Source organism: Haliaeetus albicilla, chromosome 4, assembly GCF_947461875.1.
Source record: "Haliaeetus albicilla chromosome 4, bHalAlb1.1, whole genome shotgun sequence".
In the NCBI taxonomy this organism is placed as follows: domain Eukaryota; kingdom Metazoa; phylum Chordata; class Aves; order Accipitriformes; family Accipitridae; genus Haliaeetus; species Haliaeetus albicilla.
This window is the reverse complement of record NC_091486.1, coordinates 2,161,394-2,184,739: the sequence shown is the minus strand read 5'-3', so window position 1 is coordinate 2,184,739 and position 23,346 is coordinate 2,161,394. Positions and strand designations below refer to the sequence as shown.

The following is a 23,346-nucleotide window of genomic DNA, read 5'->3' as shown; positions in this document are numbered from 1 at the left end:
TCCTTCCCTCTTTCAAACGCTCTTCTCCAATTCTCTCTCTCGCATCCTTCCCTCCTCTGCTGTCATCCACCTTTCACATACCATGAGATTGGTTTCTTTGCCTGAGCAACTTCAGTTCAAACGCTGCCAGAGCTGCTTTTCAGCCAACTGCCTCTGGAGCGGCTTCACTGCGCGCTCTGCCGATGAGGCTTCGAGCCGGAAAATCTCGTAAGTCCCAGGTGCAAGGTTACACGCAGCACGGGCTGTGCAGGGCATGGGAGCCGCGTGGCTAGCACCGCTCTCTATGCCTTATAATCTGGTAATCACACGTCTTGGTAAAGCGACTGCCTGGGCATCAGGGGGACTTTTCAGTCTCCAAAACGTGCGTTTATCACATTATAATTTCAAAGTGTAGTTTGCTTCCGTAGAGCGGGATTTTCTAAAAGAAAATAAAATGTGTTTTACTTTGAAACAAGATACTAGTTTTCTTTATCATATTGCAAGTAGTATTATTAGTTTCATACCTAAGACGTAGAGCCGTTAGTCATGTTATTTCATCTTTTTTATTACAAATAGAGGCTTTATGCGTATCCAAAACTGGCACAGAAACAGAACCTAGTACAGTGCTTTTCAGCCAAGTGCCCCGTCCTGCCTGCAGAGTCATCATTGTACCGGGGCAGCTTGGGCAGAAATTGTCCAACATTTACGTGGAATTAGCATCTTTAGTTTGTGTTTCATAAAAAAAATAATTCTGTGTTTTAAAATGTGTATTTTTTCAATAGCTGGGGACTATGTGTATTAAAAAAAGTAAAGCTAAAAGGAGGTGGGAAGTTTTTAAGAAGGGTTTTTTTGTATAATTAGTAAATATTGGTTAACTGAAAGAGATCTTTTCCTGAGAACAAGCTAGGTGCTCATCAAATGAGGAGGGTGTGCAGGATGGTGTTTCTGGTCAAAATCAGGAGGGTCCTGCCTCGTCACTGAGTAGACAATGTGTCTGGGATATGCAGAGACCCAGGGCATAGGTTCTTCTGTCTTTGTTATGAAAACCATTAAAATGGAGAGAAAGGAAGAAGCGGTCCTTCCTCTTGGATGAAAAAGGAGAAGGCTGACAATCTTAACAGGGTAATTTAAAATTCAGGAGCTGGACTCATCCCTGCAATGCCACAGCAGTATGAAAAATGAGAACAGATTTGGCCTGGATTCCTTTTTATGAAAACAGCAAGAAGATTTGGGGAGACAGTGTTCCGTGCCAGCTTTAACACCATTTTTTCTCATTTTTGGTGCCTGGATGGCACCAGTTCTCCTGCTTGTCCTCAGGGTTCATTAGCAGTAAACCGGCTGTAGCCCTTGGAACCCTGCACGGTCCCAGCTGATGTGTGCTGTAGACATTTAATTATAGCAGAAGGAATACGAGATAAGCACAAAGTAACACTAGGAAGTACTGGCAGGGTCATAGCCCTTGCACGCTTGCAAACGATGCGGCTCCATTGCAGTGAGCAGTTCCCTTGCAACCAGCCAGGGCACGCTTGCTGCGGTGTGAACTCACTCACCCGGTGGTGACGTGGGCACGGAGGCTTTCTGTCTGTTCATTTGCGTGGCTGAGGCTATCCACTTCTAATTGTGACTTTAACTGGCTTCCTGTAGCTCTTTTTTAGTAGTGCTAAACCCTGCCAATTCCCTGCTCACTGGGTTTCCTTGGCAACTTAGTTTTTTTTTTTTTTAAGATGAGGCACAGGGATTTGGGAAGCAAACACCAAAATGAGGGCAGAAGGATAAAAACGGGGATAAACCTTTGGGGATTTTATTGCTGCTTTTTTTGGGGAAAAAGAGCATTACTTTCACATGAAAGTTATACTCTCCTGTCAGATAAATATTAATGCAGACTTTGTAATGTCCTAGCCCATTAGAAATTCCCTTTGTTCCGAGTCAAATACTTCAGTTTTTATGTGGATTGAACTGAGAAACTTCATTTATTTCTTCAAAATCTGTGGAGTCCATAATGAGAGAGCGAGCCAGGCAAACGTATCTTAATCCATAAATGGGCTTTGAATGCATTCAATAAGTGGACTCAAATTTGACGCTGCTTTGTATGCTACAATGATTTAATTTGGACTTCGCCATTAACGCTTTCACTGCTCAGGGAATTTTTTTTTCAGTCATAATTTTTGTCAGATACTTGCTAATTTAACAGAGCGTATTTTTGAGCAGCCAGTTGTCAGTCTCATGGTTCTTCTGGTTTCTCTATCTGAAGACGACGATTTTTACAGACCTGAGACAGGCATTAGTCAGGCAGTGGGGTCTCTGGTAGCTGAGGGTAGCTCCAATGCAATATGCACCCATTTTTGCACAGCCTGCTCGGTGATGTTTTGGGGTATTTGTAGGTAACTGTCCTGGTCGAACTGGGGGAGAATCCCCTACAGTACCCATCTGTGTTTGCGTACAGAGGTGAAGAAACATGCTCATTCCCTTGCATGAAGTTACCTGGGATGTGCACAGCGTGGCAGGGCTGCGCACGACCTGGGTGTGCATTTATGTCTGTAGTCACACACTGGCTCTGTAGCCTGAGAGGAGGGAGGGAGACCAAAACCGGCTATTCCGATTTCTTTTCTCACCTTTTTTAAGCAGCAAATACTTCCTCAGCTTTACGGATTAATAATTTTCCCAGATTCTGTTGGATGAAGACAAAACCAGCAGGCTCAAAGTAATTTATTTTCTTTACGCTTGTGGCACAAACCAGCCTTGTCACCTCTGTTTGAAGTGGCAGAAAAGAGACATTTTCGGGTAGCATGGCTACCTGCTCTGGCTTCCCTTGCACGAGCAGAGGAGCTGATTGCACCTCACTGGTTTTGATGCTTAGGGGGGCCACCACTGGGCACAGGCTCGTGGTCTTTCCCTCTCTGGCCCTCGTCCCGTGCAGAAGGGTGCAAGTTCAGTGTCCCCACGTCCAGCAGACCCAGCTTGTAACTTGCTCTGAGAGATCAGGGAAATCCAAAGTTAGTAGGAAGCAGAAGCACCAAGACCTTCCTCTTCCAAAGTCCCTTTCTGCTGTCAGAAGGACGTTCATAATACAAACATCACCACCTCCAAACCACCGACAACAAAACTGCAGAAATGCGATCCAAAAACCACCAAACCCCAATGAAAACCAGGAGTCCCAGCCCACACAGAGCTGAGCGAGCTGCCGGGGGCGGTGAGGTCCGTCCTGGGCTGTCCTCTGCTCTCCCTGCTCCTACTGTGAGGGAGCCAGCGTAGACAAAGGAGGGCATGATATTCTTTAGCAGATAATAAGATAAAAATGATAGGAGAAACCAGCTGTAATTTGTATTTGTTATTAACGCAGCGCTTTGGAAGTCTACACCATTGGACTGGGCACATGTCCTCGTTTTAAGCATGAAATTCGTTTTAAGCATGAAGGTCCTCCCATCGCAGTTGGCGGAGATGGCAGGATTTTGCACTGAGATTTGTGCTCACTTACCATGGTGGGAAGGGCTTTTATTTACTTTGAGTATCCCAGTTCGTTGTGTAGGTGGTTTTTATGATCCATCTGTGGGTCTTCAGTGTCAGTGTGAGCTGTTTTGCACCAGAAGATGCTGTTGTGTATTGCGTTTTCTAGGTCTTGGTTGTAGGTCTTGGTTTTAAGTGCATGCTTGGTTCTAAGTGTAAGTGCTGGATGAGTCTGGGGCACACTGGACACTTTCAGCAGTTCTGGCTGATCACATTAACAAAGTAACGTGGACACAGAGGCAGGAGTAGTTCAGCAAAATTAATTTCTTCAGGCTGGCTGGACTGAATGGTCCTTTTCACCTTTCTGTAGGAGGCTGGTGGGTAAAAGCACAGCCTGGTCTCTGGAGACATCACAGCAGTACCTTTACAAGCACCAAATTAACTAAATTGTTAACAAATTGAATAAAAAATGCTGAATGGGTTATTCCTGAACAGAAATGTACTTATGTTAGATCTGGGTGAGAAAAAGAATCTTAAACCGTACTGTGTATTTCAGCATGGGTTTAGCTTCGCTTTTAACGGTTGTTGGTTTTCCCACGCGGGTGCAGTGTCCCGGCTGTGGAAACGCCAGACCCTGCCTACTTCCCTCCAGCCTCCAGCAGCAAAGGCACGAAGCTGTGGAGCAGCTCCCTCCCCACGTGTGACATCCCGTACCCGCCGCTGGTGGCTGGCAGGAGGAAAGCATTACACGCTGCAGGGGCTTGCACGTGGTCAGGTTTTCTGTTTCTGCTTTTTTCAGAAGTAAGGTTTTATAGTTCTTCTTTAAAGGAGGGGCAGAGGAAATAAAAGAGGAACCATCTGAATTTAATTACCAGGATAAATATACTCTTGGTGACATAATCTTTGACCTGCAGCAGACAGGAAATCAAAACCAACGATTCATCCAGATGCTCAGATCAGCCTAATGTTTAGTAACAAGAAATGAAATAAAAGCAAAAGAAGATCATCCACCCTGGCTTGGCTCATGTCACATAAAGGGAGGTGTTAGAGCTACTGCCAGTCTGCCCTGCCTTTAGGAAGGAAACACATAACATCAGGGGTTGTTGCAATTGCCTCTAATACAGAGAAAGCGTCTTGAGCCTTAGTTCCAGCGTGCAGAGTCGTCGTAAAAGAGTTTCTGTACAAAAAATCCTCATTAATTCTTGGCATTCATGTCTGTGTGAAGAAATTTGCATCTGCTGAAGGGAAGCGATCTAAATCTAGGGCAGAATCCCATCTGTGCTAGAGATATTTTCTCTGCACTGCAGCTCTCGATTTCATATTCTGCACCCATTTCTGAGTCTAATTGTAAACTAACACGGGTGGAAGCTCTGTGAGCCGGACAGTGTGGGATCTGAATATCACCGATGATATCGCTGAATAACGCACCACCAACTAGGGATGTGCGGGATGGTGGGGAAGGCAGAAGGACTGCTGCGGAGAGAGGACAGAGCGAGGTGTGCAGCTTGGGGCTGGAGCTGGGTACCTGCCCTGGGGCAGAGTCCCCAGAGGTGAGCGTCGTCTTGGGCTCTGGGGGGAGAACACAGCAGCTACCCCTAACTTTGCCTATTTGGCTGGTCCTGAGAATTTCCAGGTGAATATCTCCAGGCTTCAAAACAGCAGTTTTCTTGGCTGTGGGCAGATAGTGCCATACGGGAGGTCCGCAGCCCTTGTTGGGTTTCTCCACCTCTTCAGAAGAGGCGAATATTGTCATCATCTCAAACCTTTCTTCTGGTGCCTGCATTGCTCTGTGGCGCGGGGGTTTGATTAGGTGCCCGGAAAGCCACGCAGGTAGTGAGAGGTGTAGAGAGGAGCATCTCTCAGCCTGGGAAGACTCCGTCCAAGTGGCTGGATCCCAAGCTGAGTTCCCAGGGACATCGGACCCAGCGTGCTCCAGGGTCCTGCTGCCTTGTAGAGTATGCTTGCTCCCCGATTCTGTTTCTCCTCACTCCCCAAGCGGTTGGAAATGCCAAATTCTGACTTCATGGTCATCTTTTATTAGTTTAAGGAGACTTGCTCCCATTTGTTACAGCTGACAAAACTCTGTCAGATGTCTAAAGGCATTCTGAAATTTAAGGAATTGATACACCAGGTGCTGAGGAAGATTTTTTTTTTTTTTTCCTTCTAGCAGTGGCATGATAAAGATCTAATTACTCTGCTTATTTAAAATTTAAAGGAAAATAATGTATGCAGCCTTTAGTAGTTTAAAACTGAGGTAAGTCATTGTAGGAACTATCCCTGTATGACTAGAAATGACTTTTAAATCTTTTTATTGGAGTTTTTTTCATATTTAGTGAATGGACTGTATGGAAATACACTAGTGCAGTGTGGTTACACATTCTCCAGCCAACACTGGCAGTGCTTCCACATGTCCCAGTTCAGACTTAACGTAGGGCTCCCAACTAAAGGTCGCACTGCTCCTCTTTTGTCTTGGGAAGGGAGGTTTGGAAGACAAATGAGTCCCTGAGCGGAGGGTCTTTGCCTGGCCAGTCACCCCATCCGTGGGGATGCAGGCAGGACCGCCCTAGCTGGAGCTCCTTGTCTGGCCCCATTCCCACCAGGAGCAGCCGGACAAAGTGTCCCGAACCCAGGTGCGAGGTGCAGTGCAGCACCCCATCCAAAGTGCTTGTGGTGGTTTGGGGCTGGCCAGGACAGCCCCGCAGCGTGGGGAGCAGCCTAATCCTGTCCCAGTCCTCCGAGACACAGCCTGTGCCCCTCCTCGGGGTCCTGTGCCCGAAACCCAGCTCCCGTGCTTTTAACTGCTCGCTGTTCTCACGCAAAACTAGGTCACGTTTCCCGCAAACCCTAAATCCGTCTGGAGTGCCCTGAGCTGATTTATGCATTCATATATACGGGGGAAAAAAAAAAAAAGCTGTTTGACTGAATTCTGCTTTGAATTTTGGGGTTTCTTTCATCTCGGCGCTCCTGGAAAATGAAAGCAAAGGGAAGTAATTGCTGAAGCCTGAGAGTCGCTGGCTCTCCGTGGGCAGGGTGGTTTGGCACCGCGCTCCGGAGCTCGCCACGCGTTCCGCTCTTGTCCCGCACCGGAGCTGCGGAGCAGGGAAGGCTCCCACAGCTGCACAGGCAGACACAGCAAGGGTGCTGCTGAGCTGTAATCACTGCCCGGCACATGAGACATCCAGACCCTCGTACAAGCTACCTCATTCGTTTTGTACATTTAAAGTGAGAAAATTTGCAAGTACATTCTTTGTGTCGGAGAGTGAGCTAGTGAGTCAGAATAAAACAAGTCTGTTATTACTTGTTCACGTATTTATTATTAGTCTTTACTATTATTAATAATAATAATAATGTAATCACTGATTTTAAAGCTACACCTCTTTTTTTAAACAAAATGAGTAGCATGGGTTAGACAAGTAACTGCACAGTAGCGTCAGCAATAAACAGGTCAACCCACCAAATGCACTCAAAATATGCAGAGGAAAGAAAGAGGAAAACAGTGAAGTGTGGTAACACCAAAGCCGTATCTAATACCCTCTCTGGCGTTGCCCGGGAGCAGACACTTAGTTCACGAGATGCTTAGAGCACTTGCTTAGTACGAGCAAGGCAGATATCCAATGATGTTTCTCCTGGTTCATGCTCCTGCTTCCAGCAGTCTGTAGATTTAAGCATCCTGATCGAAGGATTGCATCTTGTGTTTAATAGTTCTTGATGGATTTTTTCCTCTGTGAATTGGTGTAAGTGCTTTTGAAGCCTATGCCAGGCTTTGGGCTCCGCAGCACTTGTGCTGAAGAACTCCCGCTCTCCGAAGCACTGTGTGGAGGAGTGCCTCAAAAATTACCAGGTTTGCTTTGATCCTGTCACCTGATAATTATATGTGATGCCACATAGTTCCCATGGTACGAGAAATAATGACAGATCATTCCCTGTTGACTCCCTCCATGCCACTCATACTTTCTTGGAGTGTTGGGATAGTTCTTAGATGGAAAAGCCTGGGTCTGCGTGTCCCTTGGAAGCTCTCCCATTCTCCAGCTCACCTTCTCGCCCTGCCTCAGCGTGTTTGCATTTGTGCTTTGAGTCATTGCTGGTACCAGCACTGGTATGTTTAACTCCTGGTTAGGGTCTGTGGTGAGAGCTAAGGATGCTGTATTCCAGAAGCTTTCCCCACTGCAGTTGTTTTCCTGAATCAAAGAGAAGAAAAGCCTTCCTGTGTATGTTCTCCAGGCTGCAAAGGTGGCATTGGCAAGTGTGAAGCCAGCTGCAGTTGTCTGAAGAAGCCTTGTTTTTACTGGAGGTTTTATTTACTCCACCAGTCAAGCTTCACCTATGAATTTCTCTTTCCTTCCCCAGTGGAGCTGCTCTTTGCCTAACAAATGTCAGAATTTGCACATCACTGCACGTGCATCACGTTATTTTCCTTTCTGTCTTCCTATCAGCAGATTTTTATTCTTTCTTCCTCCATTTTCAGGCCCGAGTATGATAGTTGGAAGTGCAAAAGGATTACTGTGCCTGTCTAGAGGTTTCGTTAGCCTCTGAGCCGGCGAGCTGATACCCTTCTGGTCTCTGCTCTCACCTGCATAGGTGTAAATCAGGAGCAAATCTCTGGATGCTGCAGCCCTGTGACTAATTGAGAACCTGCCTGGACCTCCTCTGCAGGCTGTTTTTATGCTGTAAATTGGGAGAGCGGGATAAATAATGTATTTTTCCAACCCCAAACACCAAACTTCACCTTCGCTGTCAGCATCGCCTGCGGTGCCGCCGGCTAGAGCTGCTCAGGGCAGCCTGCGCAGCTTTGCAGAGAAACCTCCGTGTCCCTGGCACAGCCGGGGGGGCCCTGCAGACCCCCCGCAGTTTGGATGGGGCTTGTCCTGTGGTGTGCTGCTCCCCGGGCTCACCAGGGTGGTGCGGCGGCACCGTGGACACCATCGGCCCGTTACAGCAGTCAGTGGATCACTGTCAAAAGAGTTTTTTGACCATAATCGTAATCGTCTTGTTGCTTATTCAATTTCACATATGTAAGAACATATATGTATTTTGTATGGCAGTTTGTCTCCAATTTCCTGTGCTCAGCTCGTGAAGCATGTTTTTTCTTAAAGAAAATAAGCAGTATCTCGGGAAGAGCTGAAATGTGGTTTTCATTTACTATGCCATAGAAAAGACAGATTTAAAGATTTCCCTTTGTGTTTATTCCGTGTACTTATTTAATTGAATTCAAGGTTGATTTACCAGTTAAGGGTTACAATTAAAATAATTAATGCCTCTGTTTTGAGTAAAGTTCCTAAGGGCTGTATTTTCCTTAAATAATTTGGAGGCCTTTCAGAACGCTCAGCTGCAGAATAGAAGAGAGGCACCATTCTTAAATGAAGTGCAGCGCGAATTAATACATTTGCTGATGCCTACGAATGTTCAGTTCCATTAAAAGTCTGTGCCGTTGCTCGTGCAGAGTAAAGTGCATGGAAGAAAATCCGGAATACCTCTGCTTGCGGGTGGATCGTTCTTTCCCCGTTGCATGCCACGAGAGATGGAGGTACCTGGCTTTGGATGGGTCGTGCTGTGGCTGGTGGCATCGGCTGTGCCGGGTGGAAGGGCTGAGACCGGCAGCTCGTGGTGTCTGCCGGCCCTGGGCTGGGCAGCGGTGGCCAGCGGGCAGTTGTAGAGCCGTGCATCTGGGGCTTCGTACGCTGCCAACGTAAACAGCCCGTGACCTTTTTTCTGCTTTATTTGCATGTGTATTGTCCGACGGTTGTATCCTCTGCACAACTGAAAGATGTCTGCATTTTCACCCAGTGGAGTATTTCCATTCCTTTATTCTTACCACCTAAAAATAGTCTTGTGATTGATGAGAGCTGTTTTTGTTTGCAGGTATAACACCTTGCCAAGTCGAAGAACACTAAAAAATTCCAGATTAGTGAGTAAAAAAGATGATGTTCATGTCTGCATCATGTGTTTACGGGCCATAATGAATTACCAGGTATTTCCCTTTTTGTTCTTTTGGACCACGTAACTATTTTGTTGTTGGGAGGGGGGGGAGGAAAAGGTTAGTGGTGAATTGTTAAGGTAACACTGATGCAAAAGTTTAAATTCTTACTCATTCTTAGGCAGTGTAGCTGGGAAGCAATATAACACTGTCCTTGTGTACCCATGCAGCTGATTTAGTACAGATGTGAAGACAAACGTAGATAAGAACGTGTGCGTATTGGGCCAGTTCCTGTTTGCAGTGATGGGCTCAGTTTGCACTAACTGATTAGACATGCAGCTGCACAACTGAAGTTATAATTTGTCTCAGAATTTGGTGCTAACACTTAGGAAATATGAGAATTTTTCAGAAGAGCTATACACTGATGGAAAATCTAAGCTTTCACTCTTGTTACGTGTTTATGGCAAGGTAATTGCAATAACTGCAAGTCAGAGAATAAACTAGACCAAAGCTAATCTTATTTTCATGAGTTTTTTTTCCTCTTCAGTGGGATGCTGTGATCATATGGCATGCCCGGGTAGCTTCAGAGACTCGGGATTTTTTGCTAAAACAGTAACAGCTAAAAGTTAAGTGCTTCAAGGAAAGGCTGTGGTGAACACCTTTGTTATGAGTTGTACAGTTGTACGAGGTATTTGTAACACTGCTGTGTATGTGAACTCTGGGATTTACACTGTGTTTTACCTCTGATGGGAAGGATGCAAACAACGATCTCATGCTAATAACCAATACAGTATTTTCCAAAGCAATTCTTTTTTCATCTTTGGAGAGCAAAGCCAGCAGTACTCGTGCAATAACTGCATGATACAGTCGCTTTATGGCAGCATGCACACTGGAAAAGAAGCAATTTTGGCAGCTGAATTTCAAATTCCTCTTTAGAGAGTAAATGATGCACTTGACTGTCAGAATTAAAAAGGGGTTGGAGGGCGGAAAGGACAAGCAGAGGGGTTGGCAGTGGTGTAGGAGCAGCCAAAGCAAGCACTTTGGACACTGTTAGTGGCAGAGAAGTTGTTAGGCACGGTGGTAGATGGAAATGTTCCGGCTGACTTGGTAAACTCGACAACGTTTTGTTTGGCTTACAGCACTGTGAAAGACTGCCACTAGATCTGGTCAGAGATACGTAATTCGTTGGATTTTAAAAGTAATAATTTCAGTCTTGAAACTGAAACAATATTTTCCCCTTCTCTTTTCAGTATGGATTCAATATGGTCATGTCACATCCACATGCCGTTAATGAAATTGCACTAAGTTTGAACAACAAGAATCCCAGGTAGGCTGTACTTGCTTTTAGAGAGTTTAAGAAGTAGGTAAGTAAAGAGTACTTGGAAAAGCATTTTCAGGGGTACATGTATGCACAAACCTGTAGCAAAAATCAGACTTCATTCTGAATCAGATTAAATCTGTGTAATGGTGCAGATAGATGAGCAATTGCCACCTAATTCTATTGGTTTTAGAAGCCTACTGACTCTTCAGCTGAAAGTCCACTGCATAAGTGCTTGAGCTCTATTGCAATGCAAAGAAGACCCTGCTGATAATGAGCAGCTTAGCATGGGATTTTCCTGAAGAGTAGGAAAATCTTCTTTACAAAATTTTGTCTCAAGCATCCTTAGGTTTGAATTTCTTTGAGAGAGGGTTTCATTTTTGTTCTGTGTCAGGTTGCTGTTCAGCCACAGCAATAATGTCGTAATTGCACAGTGGAAGTGATGGCTGCGAGGCTGTCCCCCCTCCTCTCCCCACACACACTTGTGACCCTGGCAGCCACTTCCAGCAAAACCTGGAGCTGCAGACCTCTTGCATGTCTAACGAAACCAAATCTGACATACTGATGTTTGCAAGGAAAGGTAAAACCAGGGGATGAGACAAAACTAAACAGCACTATAGGTATATATAGCCTTTGCTTAGGCTGTCCGCTTGCCTTACAGTGCACTGCTTGAAATCTTGTCCTGATAGAAGTAGGTATTTCCTTCCTTTCTTTTATTTAGCCCTAAGTCAGCAAGCCTAGGCACAGGATAAATGGGAAGGATATAGGATGTTCATTGTTTTTATCATTTTTGGTGTCCTGTGCCTGGGAATCAGGTGATCAAGAGAAAGCCTAAGTTTTCATCTTTGAAAAAAGTGGGTTATTTAGATTTCTGTTTATTGGGGGTTGGGGGGGAAGCTTTCCAATGTGGCTAAAATAATCTGAAGACAAAACTTAACGTTAGTGATGTTCAAAACCTAATTTGTTTTAGGCTCATCGTGATGATTGAAGAAACCAAAGGTTTGAGTGCTTAGGGTTGGCTGAGATGTGCAGAAAGGGAAGCAGCTGCTCTGAGCGATGCTGCAGAGCTGATCCCATCCCTGGACCTGCAGACCTAAGTGCTGCAGGAGTGGGCAGGCCAGGCGGAGGATGGATGTAGGGACTCCATCTCCTCTGGCTGTGCCCAAACGGATGCCGCCAACGCAGCCGTAACTGTTCTTTCCCCATCCCACCCCAGATGTGTGGGCAGCCGGTGGGTGAGCGCTCCGGCCAGCATCGGAGACCTGGACATGCCCCTGGGCTCTCCGCTCACGGAGATCGCCCTCCCCTTTCTCCGCACACACAGCTCATAGCCTGCCCTTGGAGGGGAAATTACTGAAGATCTGTAGTCAGAGCTCCTTGACCCTGTCTGAAAGAGCTTGGATTTTCTTCTTGTGGCAGGAAAAAAATAATTGATGAGTAAGAATTGAAAATGATACATTTAAAATTTCCTAGGAAAGTGAACATTTTATCTGATTTCCAAAGATAACCTTGACACTTTGAAAGCCGAAAGGTATTTCTTTTTCTGTAACATCTGGTTTGAGTCAATGCTTTAGCATGAGACTAATTTCATATGTGTCTGCATGATTTGACTATCTGCTCAGAGCTCATCTGACTATAAAGTCCGGTTGGTGCTTTTGCCTTACGTGAACCTGATAAAAAAGTACTGGGGATTATTTATACTGGAGTTACACTGAGTCTATTGCATGCTTTTCTTTCAGTAATCTGTTGTCTTCTCTCATTAACATGCCTGTGTTAGCACTGCTGTCAATCAGTTGCCCAGATTTCTGATTCAAGAGGGGAAAGATGTGCTAAGGCATCCTATAGTTACTTCAGTGAACCACGTCTTTTTTTTATTTTTTTTTTTTAATTTTTTTGTGTGTGGCTATGAATAATACAAATTACCATAGAAAATAATTCAGATTTGTATCAGGAAAAATACAGATTTGAATTATAAGCACATTCATTATAAAAACTGGGCTCAGAGGAAGTGGGCTGCATTGCGATGAAGACAGCTGACTAATGGCTGATGTGCAGTGATCCTGGCTTGTGTAAAACTGCCTCCTCTCTGGGTTTGTGCAGGTGAGCTCTCTGGAGTACAAGCTGTGGAAGGTTGACGTGGTTTGCCTTTACCAGAGTTATGCAACTGCCTTTGGTTTGCTTGAATTTCCACAAGTATAATCTGATTTAAATTTTTGCATGTTCTGAGAAGCATTAAATGGGGGAAAACTGCATGATCCTGGGAGAGTCAAAACGCCCTGGATCAGATGATGCTCAGCTTTATGCATCTTGCAAGTTTACTAGTTTCAAGGGATTAAAAATAGACGGGATGCAAACTACATCTCCCAGTGTCTCCACATCTGTTTTGCAAGCAAGTAGAAAGAAGGTGGTTCAGCACGTGGTGGTCATTGACTGTCACTGTTTCTTTTCTTCACAGGACAAAGGCCCTTGTCCTAGAACTTTTAGCAGCTGTTTGCCTCGTCAGAGGAGGGCATGAAATCATTTTATCTGCATTCGATAACTTTAAGGAGGTACGTTACTCTGCTTTATTAGAATTTGGTGCACGTGTCGATAGTTCTCTTGCTATTGGCTAGAGCTTTCTCATTCAGCTAAATTCGTAGAGTAAGGATTTTCCATAAACTGCAGATTTTCCCATAGTCACTTTGAGCTGCAAAGAAGTAGACAGTGGTGTCTATGCCATCATTTTGATCGTGTTTGCGTAAAAGAGCCATAATCCCAACAACATGAATCCAGACTGTGATTTGCTCCCTTTACCTTTTGGTCAGTCGAGCTGTGTCCCTGAAGTGGAAAACTAATGGAGATCTTGAGAGCTTTACTCCAGTTCTGGCTCTGAAACAACCAGGAATGGTGTATTAGACCTCCTGTTTTCAAAGCCATATTTACACAAGCCCTTGAAAGGCAAAACTCCTGGTTTTACTATCAGTAGGAATTTAATTTGTGAAAAAATTACAAAATCAAGTCTTCGTGATGGAACACTGACTGCTGAAATTAATACAGGTATTCCAATAGGCTCAAGTAGGGCAAGACTGTCATTCATAGGTGATACACGTTCAAGCATATCACGTTTGCATACAGCGGTTAATGGGATTTGAGAACATCCTATGAAAGTTCAGAAGTGCTAGTGTGGGAATCAAGTCCTAGAAAGCTGCTGTTCTAGTTTATTTTGAATATTGGATATATGTGTGGATTTATTATTCAAGAAAATTGAATCTAGACTTACAAGCTCAAAAATTGTTAGACTTGATGAGTCCCAACTGGACTGTGTATAAACATGTAGCATGTTTTTCCTTAATGCCACTGTTGCTGTAAGTGGGTTAATGCAGATGATTAACAAGCCAAGTTCTTGATCTTTTTTTTAACTTTTTGTGTTTTGGGAATTATTTCTGGTGGGGAGATACCAATCTCTGATTTACATCCACTGTAAATATTTGCATGTTGTAGACAAATAACTGTATTTCTGAGGCACTCATCATTATACAGAGCCAGAGCAAAAGGTTTGAAGTAATCTCCAGTGTGGGCCTGTTGTAGAAACCCCAGCTTTGCAAGACCAGACCCGTCCTAGCTGTGAGCTGTGTTGTGTATGTAGAGCTACCCGAGGACAGAGGTAATGGGAATGGCACGGCTGCTGGCGATGAAGTGGAAGTCGAGTTGGAAGTGTTGTGTGACCATGGAGAAAGCCTTGCTCCTGGGTTACACCAGCGGAAGGGATGGTCAGAATATGGAAATAAGACGTTCTGCTTCCAGCTGGGGAAGGGTCTGCAGTCCTTTAATGCAGGCACAGAATGGGAACTGGAAAGTATAGTTTGGTTCTTTCATTTATTCATCTGTAGCCTTGGGCAAGCTGCCGGTATCTTTGTCTTTATTTGCACCTTTGTGAAATGAAGGAATCACAGAAGCAAATGCAGATGAGTTTGTTATGAAGAACAATTGGGTAATATGAGAGAAGTGCTTTAAATAGGAAAAGCACTGTAAACATGCAAAGTACAATGTTATTATTCCAGGCTTAAGTTCTTCTGGCTTATTACTACTCTATTATAGAAGAAATATGACTCATTAGGGAGGGTGGTGTGAGGGATGACTGATAAGTTGGGCAAATGACTACAGCTAAAATACCACTGGTCGGGACAGTCTGTAAGGCTCATTAAACAGGCCCTTTGCATGTCACAGGGAAGGATGTGTAAAGTCCCATTTGCTTTCTTACCCTCCTGACATCTTTAGTCAAGGTTTTGCTCCTTCATTTTCTTCCAAGTGCTCTATCACCTCTCTTTTCTCGGGCTGACATTCAAAAATTCCAATGTAACACATTCAGTTTGTCTGCCATTATGTATTTATTCCATTCCTGTTTGTGTTTGATCAAGTCATTTGCTATAGTGGAACTGTCAGATGTTGCAGGTGAAGTGAGCGTGCAAGGAGGGGATTTTACCTTTCTCAATTCTGCATTTAGCTGTTCTTTGCTTTATCCAATTATGCTGCTTATTTCTTGCTCTGTGCTGTTGTTTTCCAGTTTCCTTCTGGGCAAGTTTTCAGTAATGGTTTCAGGTTTTCATGTTTATAACTCATTCGGCTGGTATATTAAAAATCTCTGAGTTGCTGACATGTAAAGTACCCAGGGTTAGATTTCTAGCAGTATACTTCCAATTCAAATTGCTGTAAGCTCAATCATATTTGTGTGGCTTCTGTAACTATGCACTGCAGGGCTGCCACAGCTTCTCTGTGGTTCTTTCATCAGACACTGTGTGCATATTTAGGACAGATTAGACTAGTCAAACTAGATCTCTGCCAGTCTATCCCCTTGCCATAAAATAACTTCAAAAGAAATCTGAACTCCTGCCTAACACTCACCCTGTAATAAAGTCAGTAGGGAAAACAGGATATTTTGGACCAAATTCTGCTCTCATTTACATCAGGGTGAACATCAAATATTTCATTAGACTTTGAGCTTTGCTCTGATGTAAATGAGAACAGAATTTGGTTCCCAGGGTCTGACTGAGCTGGAAGACCGCAGCTGATTTGAATCTTGTCAAGAATTCTTTTTGAAAATGACTTTTCATTTGAAAATGATTTTACAGGCCAAACTTTTTCTGGCTGGGCTCGAGATATTCAAATGGAGGACGGTTTGTTTTGTTAAGCTGTCTCTTGAAAATTATTCTTGTCCAGTTACTTCACCTGAAATCGTTGATTCTTGTGCACAGGTTGTTTCTCTTTGCAGGGGACTCAGCTCTGTGCATTACAGACATAGCCCGGTGCTTGCTTTTCACTACAGGGTTAAGATCATGTTGAACAGGTCACTTCTGAAAACAGAAACACAGGGCTGTTTCGAAGCCACCGAGAACGTACAACAAATGAGGAGCTTGCGATGGAATTGAATAAAGCTGAACTTAACAGGAGAAGAAAAATCTGGAACCGTTGTTATTGACGGCGAATGGAGACCAGCAGAGGGAAGGAGTAGGCTGGGATGGATGGAAGGAAAGGCAATCGGAGCTGAGGAAACCAGGCTTCACGCAGTCACACTGGTGGTAGGAAACGCGAGCCCCCTGTTTCAGGCCAGTGAGTGGCAGAGCTGTTGAATGCTTTTTTTTTTTTAATTTTGCCATAAGGCAGAAAGCGGTTACAGTGAAATCCTCATCCATATTGTATGGAATGAATCAGTAATTTTAAGGGAGACACCAGTATTAGTTTCTCATCCGTCTTTGTATTTCTCCTTTGTGTTCTCTGTGATGTTGAAGGAGTTTGCATGTTGAGTACAAGCAGGGAGTGGTTTAGGTCAGTCTCTTGTGGTGCACGTGTCTGCTTTCTGCTGCCTGCTCTATGTTTTGGGAACTATTCCACATTGACAGAACGGCAACTCCAGCTCTCCGAGAGGGAAGTGCCCCAAATGTATATGCACCTTCTGGGTTTGGTCATTCCTTCCAGGCAGTGCAGATGTTGGGTGGATTGTCCCCAGTTTCCAGCCTAAATTCAGCTCATCCGTTTTCAAGAGGTCTTGGTCTGGGCTAAACAGGAAAGAAAGTTCAAATTAAACTGTGAAGACCTGTCCCTGCTTGTTCCTGGGCAAGGTGGAATTTTACATCATCCCATGTTTCTCTTTTCAAAAATGCTACTTCCATAACTCTTACTGCTTTTGGAGTCCAGGTGCTGCTTAGCCTCTACGTCAAGAAAAGCCTCATTGCCTGGCGAAGTTTGTACTTGCAGGACGGTCAGACCTTGGTTATGAGAAGTTCCACTAGCCAGGAAGGCCAGAAGACATTTTGGGTTGGCTGCAGCCGCTCTCAGTGTCATCAGGCTTCAAACAGCTTCTGAAAGGTCCCGGAGCAGAAGAAGTCCCAGGAGGTCGGGGTGGTGCTGCAGGCTCCCACTCAGCCCCGTCGGTGGGAGCAGGGCTTTGCCTTTGCCTACAGGACGTGGCACTCTGCAGCTGGAAAACTTGCTTTTTCTGAGCGATGCTTGACTGAATTCTGCTGTGTTTATGGGAAATAGTTTGGAGTCACTGTGCCACAGGTAGCCCATGGGAATAGCTGGGTTGTTTGGCTATTCCCTTATCTTTTTTGATACTTTCTGGCCCGTTGCCGGTTCTGTTAGCAGCCACCTCGTATTCCCAGCGCCTCGCACTGAAGGCAAATGCTGCTTGAATGGGATATCCCATCTTCGGCACGGCCGCGACCCCGGCCTTTACCCACTTGCCAGTGGGCTTCCTTAGCGGCGTTCCCGGGCCTTTGTGCTTGTTTCCATGGATTTGTGAGAACTGGCTACGCGATTTTATCCGAGTTGCCTGGGATTTGCGTTGCAGGACGAGCAAATGCACTTCAGCAGAATGCCAGGGGAAGAAAAGGAGAGCGGAGTTAGCCGCAAGAGAGCTTTGGGGGAGCTCCGAGGGTCACAGACAGATGCTGAGAGCTTGTGCCCCATTTAAATTGAAGCAGGCTGAGTGCACTGTTACAAAACAAGATATATTTTCCTGACGCTTACTCAGAGTAGTTAATTCATTTTAATAGTGTAATTGTATGTGTGGGTATACAGAGAATTAAGCTGCCGTCTTTCACTGCCAATAATAAAACTTCATTTTACTACTATCTCATTGCTTACTCCCCTTACTCTTTCCTGGAAATGCTGTTTTGAGTTCACAAAAGCATGTTGCGCTGGAGCTTAGGTGTGTTGGTGTCCTGGTGAATCTGCCCGCAGCCATCAGAAATGGTGAGAGCCAGCACGGTGGGCTTCTGCTCACGTCGCACAGACATGGTGTGGAGATGGTGCTCCTTAAACCGCAGCATAGCCACGCGGTGGTAACTCACTCAGGACCCAAACCAAGCATCGTTCCAAAGCTGCCCTTGCTCTCTGTTGTTCTACTGACATCTTACCATAATCAAAACGCTTTTGTTCATTGCTGCCTCGTCAAGGAAGGATGTTTTCATGTGGATGAGATTCTACAGATTGAGAAGATCTTGCAGTCGTCACTGCCATTGACTGGATACTTCTAATACACTTGTATGCCGAGAGCGAATTGCGTAGGAAATGTTTTGCTGCAGTTGATACTGGTTGGAAGGAGAAGAAGGTTTTACAGAGCTGAGAAAAAGAATAGGAGGATAACCAAGACCACTATTCTCAGGTCAAGATTTTTATGGTGAGATAAAGGTGTGTTCAGCAGGTTGAAAACCCCAGCACTTTCCACCTGAGAGGGCAGCTGTAGTTTCAGTCACCTGCACCCTGCCGGGTCTTGGTCAGGAGGTGTGAGACAGCGTGTGGGAAAATTCCGCTTTCCGCGTGGCTGGCATTTTGAATTGGGGAAAAAAATACATTTTAAATGTAGCAAAATAGTCAACAGGGAAATTTCGAAGGACTGAACTCTAACAAACAGCTGATCGCTGGCTGGCCCTATATTTGCATGGAGGCTGGGCAGCGTGGTGTCTGCCTGTGCAATCACAGCGGGTCGGGCTCCGGCTCACACCTTGGCAGAGCAATCCCTCGGGTACAAGAGCATTTTTTTTAAACTCGCTGTGCATTTTTCTCTCTCTTTTCTAATCTGAGCGCTGAAACCCCATGCTGCTTTGCGTTCCTCTTGGAAGCAGAGCTCAAAAAGGAGTTTCTGCTCTCCCGGCTGACCTGCGTTATGTTCTACTGATGAGCAGTGTACCTGTTAACTGGGGGCAGCTCTTTCTCGGAGCCCCTTCCCAGGGAGCCTGAAGCAAGCGAGGATGGGAACCCGATAACGACGTTGTCAGGTGCTGCCCTGATGGAGACTGTGGCTCTGACTCCTCAGGGGCCAGGTCCGAGCTGTGCTATGGGTTAGGTCTGCTTCATGGTAAAGTTTCTTACGGTTGTGTGTTCCTAGTAAAAATTGGGTAATGCTTTGCTCATTATATATCTGTGTTTATATACATACACCCATGTGTATATATATATACACACACCCTTGACTCTTGGATTAATTTTAAGGTACTTCTGCCTACAGTCAGAGTCAGAATCTCTCAGCCCATTTCTCTTTAGTTGGAAGAAGACGTCACTGACAGAGCCTGGAGGCAAAGGTTTTAGTGCACCATATATCCCCAGAAATACCTGAATTAGCCTAATTGCACGCAGGGCTCGGGCAGCATCGCGGGGTGTCACTGGGAAGCAGGCGGTGAGACCGCCTGTGAGTTATTTTGGGTACCACCACCCAAAATACACCCCTTCCCCAGCTTAGAGACTGCACATTTGGTCGCAGGCTATCACAGCATTACCAAACCTAAATGAGGATTCCTTAGAGCTAAGGCACAGAAATAATGTGGACTGGCAAACTGTGAGCAAGGTTATGAAATCTGGTGAGAACATCCAGAAATAGAATTAACACAGAAGTTCTGGTTCAACAGAATTAAAGCTTGTTGAGGCTATGAGTGCAGAAAGCTGTTCTCCAACTCACTTGTGGCCTTGCTTCAAAATTGAAAATTTTTGCGGCATTTCTAGTTAGCTGTTTTATTTACATGGTTTACATGTTTTTCATTTACTGAAAGCGTAGCAGCCAATAAACAAATAGGTTCAGTAAGTTTACAGATCTGTTGAAAAAAATTGCAACCCAGCAGCACTAATGTGATTGCATAATGAAAACGGTTACAAAGCAATTTTGGGTTTTTTTGCAAATATTAATTTCCTCAGCTTCAGTGAAGATCTGAAAATGTCAGTTTTTGAATATACTTCACAGCACTCTGAACTAATGTTTTTAAGGAGCACAATCTTAGATCCTTATGCGGCTTTTCGTTAATCTCCATTTTAAACATAGGAGAATTTACTTTAATAACAACTAAATATTTCTGGGAAAAGACCAGAGGACTCTACCGCTTTTTTTTTTCTTTTTTTTTTTTTTTTTTAATAAGCACAATAGTAGTTTTAAAATGGATCCAAACCGAGGAGGCAAAAGAATTGACTGAGATCTGTAGTGAGACAGAAAGCCAGCCAGAAATAATCCTGGCTCTCTGCAGGGAACAATTCCTGACTTTGGCTCTAATCCAGCAAAGCAGTTAATTTGCTTATTATACAAGCATATACCAGAATAATTGAATTCAGTAAGTTGAGTGTATGCTTGTGTGTTTCTCCATATGGGAAATAATTTTAGTATTTAAAAATAACAATGGAATTGAGGTGCTTTTCCTAAGATGAACCATAGCTTTCAAGAAACCACCTCGTTTTGCTCCAAGACAAGAAGAAATGCCAAAAAATAAATTGGAATTCAGATAATCCAGAAAACTTTTGGGAAGCTCATCGTCTGGTGGTTATTCCAGCATCTGAACTTCCCCACGTGCTGGGGAGAGAAGAGCTGGCCTCACTTGTTGGAGATCAGGAATGAGAGAGGGGCTGGGTCCAGCACGCCGGCGCTCCTTCTTGTTTTGACATCAGTTTAATTGACTTATGTGTTTGCTGCTCTGCTCTGAAATATCTGACAGGTGAGAAGAATTGCAATCTCCTCACGCATCGCCTGGTTATGACTATTAATGCTGAGCTTACAGAGGCTGGGTTCATCTGAATTGCTGGGCAGCGAGCTGAAAGGCGGGGGCATGGCAAATGAACCTCATTGTTTACCTCCATCAGTTTTCACTCTGGCAAAGTGAGACAATATTGTTCAGCCCTCAATTTTCACAATGCTTAATTCAGAGTCAGATTTCTCTATTTGAAAAATGAATGGTGGCACTGAAAACAGCAGTTCTGAATTATTCTTACGGGCCATTATAATAACTCAGTACTAGAAGAAACTGTTTGCAAGTGCTAGAAAATGTAAATGCATTTGTTGTCTTTTGCACTGCAGCAGTATTTTGAGAGCGCCGTAACCCTGCTGGTAGAGAAGTAAAAGGTATTTTAACCTAGTACGTATTAAATAACTGTTTACTTAACCAGTAACTTATGGGAAAACTGATTTTTTGTTCTTCAGCAAACTGCAAAAATGTCAGCATGATCAGTCCAAACAAAGTGTTCCTGTGGAGTGCTGCTTGCCGGTGGTGGGATCTGCTGATCACAGTGGGCTGTTGTGGGGGAGAGAAAGCCAGCATTGTGCCGCTGGACAAAGGAGCACAGACAGGAGAAAAGGTTCACTAAGTGTCCCATGAATTTTTGGGCTGCATATACATCAGACTATTTATAACACCACATCCAGTATGGGCTGTGTTCATGTACACAGTATATATTTCCATGAAATTGTACTGCCACTTCTCACTCTTGCAGAACTCAAAAGGTTATTGAAGGAGGAGGGAGCAGCTTAAAACAACCTTTGGGCAACACGTGGTAGATGCTCATTTTAATGTTTGCACTGACAGAAAATGTCCTGTATTGCAAAGCCTTTCCTAAGGTTTAGGTATTTTAAATTTGGCCCTTCAGAGAATTGTCTTCCTTGCCTTGAGGTCACTGTCAGCTGCCTTTGCCGTGCCAGACCCTATTCACCTCAAGTGTAAACCCAGCCAAAATGATTTCATTTTCTGTATGGCATTGGGGACCACCAGGCGTTACCCACTTCTCCTGGCACGGGGGCGTTTTGTGAGCTGATGAGCTTACTGATGTCTTTTCTGTGAAGATGGGTTGCTAGCTCAGAGCTGTCATTCTCTCTCCCCCACCCGACAGACAGACACTTGCATCAAGGCAGTTGCAGTGTCTGAATGGGGCACTGCATCTCGGGCTTAGGAGCATCAGTCCTCCAGATGTGGAGGAGATAGCGGTCTGGCAGCTGTGTCTCGTAGTGTGCATTCTGTACCGTTGGCCAACAAGCTGCAGCTCCAAAGCCTGAAATACTGCCTGTGTTCGCTGCCATCTCCATATGGAACACGCTGTATTTGCTTGTGGTGAGGTTTAGTTACGAGCTCCATTCTGCAACAAAATGAGGTTGTGCTTCGTGTTGTTAGGTAACCGTCTGAGGTAGGATGATGGATGTGCTTCAATCAGCCTGGATTTTCACTTTCTGCCTGACACTGCGCATGAAAACATCTTCAGTTTTTCCAAAATACCCTTGTTGTCTTTTGCTGTCTGCCCAGGTTGCCTTTCTGGAGCATCTTACAGTAATCTGGCCACTGGAGCAGGAGCAACGTGAGGGTGGGGTAATTGAACGTTGCTCTTGGGTGGTCTGGATGTGAACCGTATGACCTGAGAGCATTGCCAGGTGGATATGGATATAATCATTGCTAAACTTTTCATAATGGATCCTTTTGCTTCCTTATAGGATTGTGTTGTACCTTTGTAATAGATCTGTGATGGGTTTACTTCATTAGCACCCAAACGCTTTCCAGAGAAAGGACCCTCCGTGGGTGGTTTTCCATAAAGCCACATTGTTCTTCTAGAATGACGTGGGCTTAATGCAACCTAAAAAGTTTTTTTTCACAGCCTAAGTAGAGACAGAGGTTTTTTATAGCCGTGGTAACCCGTTTAATCTTGCTTCTTACATAGAATAATGCTAATAAAAGAAAGATCAGCCTTTCTTAGTCCCAGCCATACTTTCAAATGACAGACCTTGGAAATTTATTCAAATATAAATGGCAACATATGGTTTTATGTGGTGGGATTTGATTTCAGCATTCGTCTTGGATTTTGGCCAATCTTCAGGCTGTAGACTTCATCTACAGTTTCACTCTCTTTAATCTTCCAGGATAAATTATATCATTTCATGAAAGTCAGCTCGCTGTCTCTTGAAACGCACATGTTCCCAGCACTGACTCATCTGATGATAGTGTGAAATATCTGCGAGCAGCCACCGAAAGCCGCAGGTTGTTGTTGCTTTTCCTATTGCTATCAGCTGCTGTATCCCAGCCAGCCAGGGCTGCTTGTGTCCCGGGATCGGCAATTCTCTGCCGGCGCTGTATCACTTCGGGTTGCTCCCTAATTTAATTAGTCAGCCATAAATGGCTTGTAGTTGTTTATGTCAGCTTTTCTCATCCATGTGGAACGGTTTACATTAGATTTCCCAGAAATCAGTCCTTCTGGCTTTTATTTAGTGATCGTATGCACCATTGTTATGTTTGTTTCTACGATACATGATTTTGTTCAAGTCGGCTCCATTTTTTCTGAAGTGGGTATGAGAGAGACGTGATTGTTTAATGCTCAAAGTTGAGATGAACCTACTTTTTTCTTTTGTTATGTGGACTCTTAACTGTTTTGTGGGGAGGGGAGAGTACGGAGAGCACTGGAAGAATTTGCAGTTGGTCGAACT

General features: G+C 44.5%; 1 protein-coding gene across 12 annotated transcripts in view; it reads left to right on the top strand.

Annotated features, from left to right (window-relative positions):
• FMNL2 (formin like 2) overlaps nt 1-23,346 on the top strand; it is a 153,619-nt gene that overhangs the window by 100,454 nt on the left and 29,819 nt on the right. For 6 of the 12 annotated variants that reach the window (XM_069780630.1, XM_069780633.1, XM_069780628.1 and 3 more), the window contains exons 7-10: nt 88-207; nt 9,283-9,391; nt 10,588-10,664; nt 13,111-13,204. In XM_069780630.1, coding sequence (XP_069636731.1) covers nt 88-207; nt 9,283-9,391; nt 10,588-10,664; nt 13,111-13,204 — 400 coding nt within the window. The remainder of the gene's footprint in view (nt 1-87; nt 208-9,282; nt 9,392-10,587; nt 10,665-13,110; nt 13,205-23,346) is intronic. The other 6 variants (XM_069780640.1, XM_069780638.1, XM_069780639.1 and 3 more) reach the window with 1 other exon arrangement.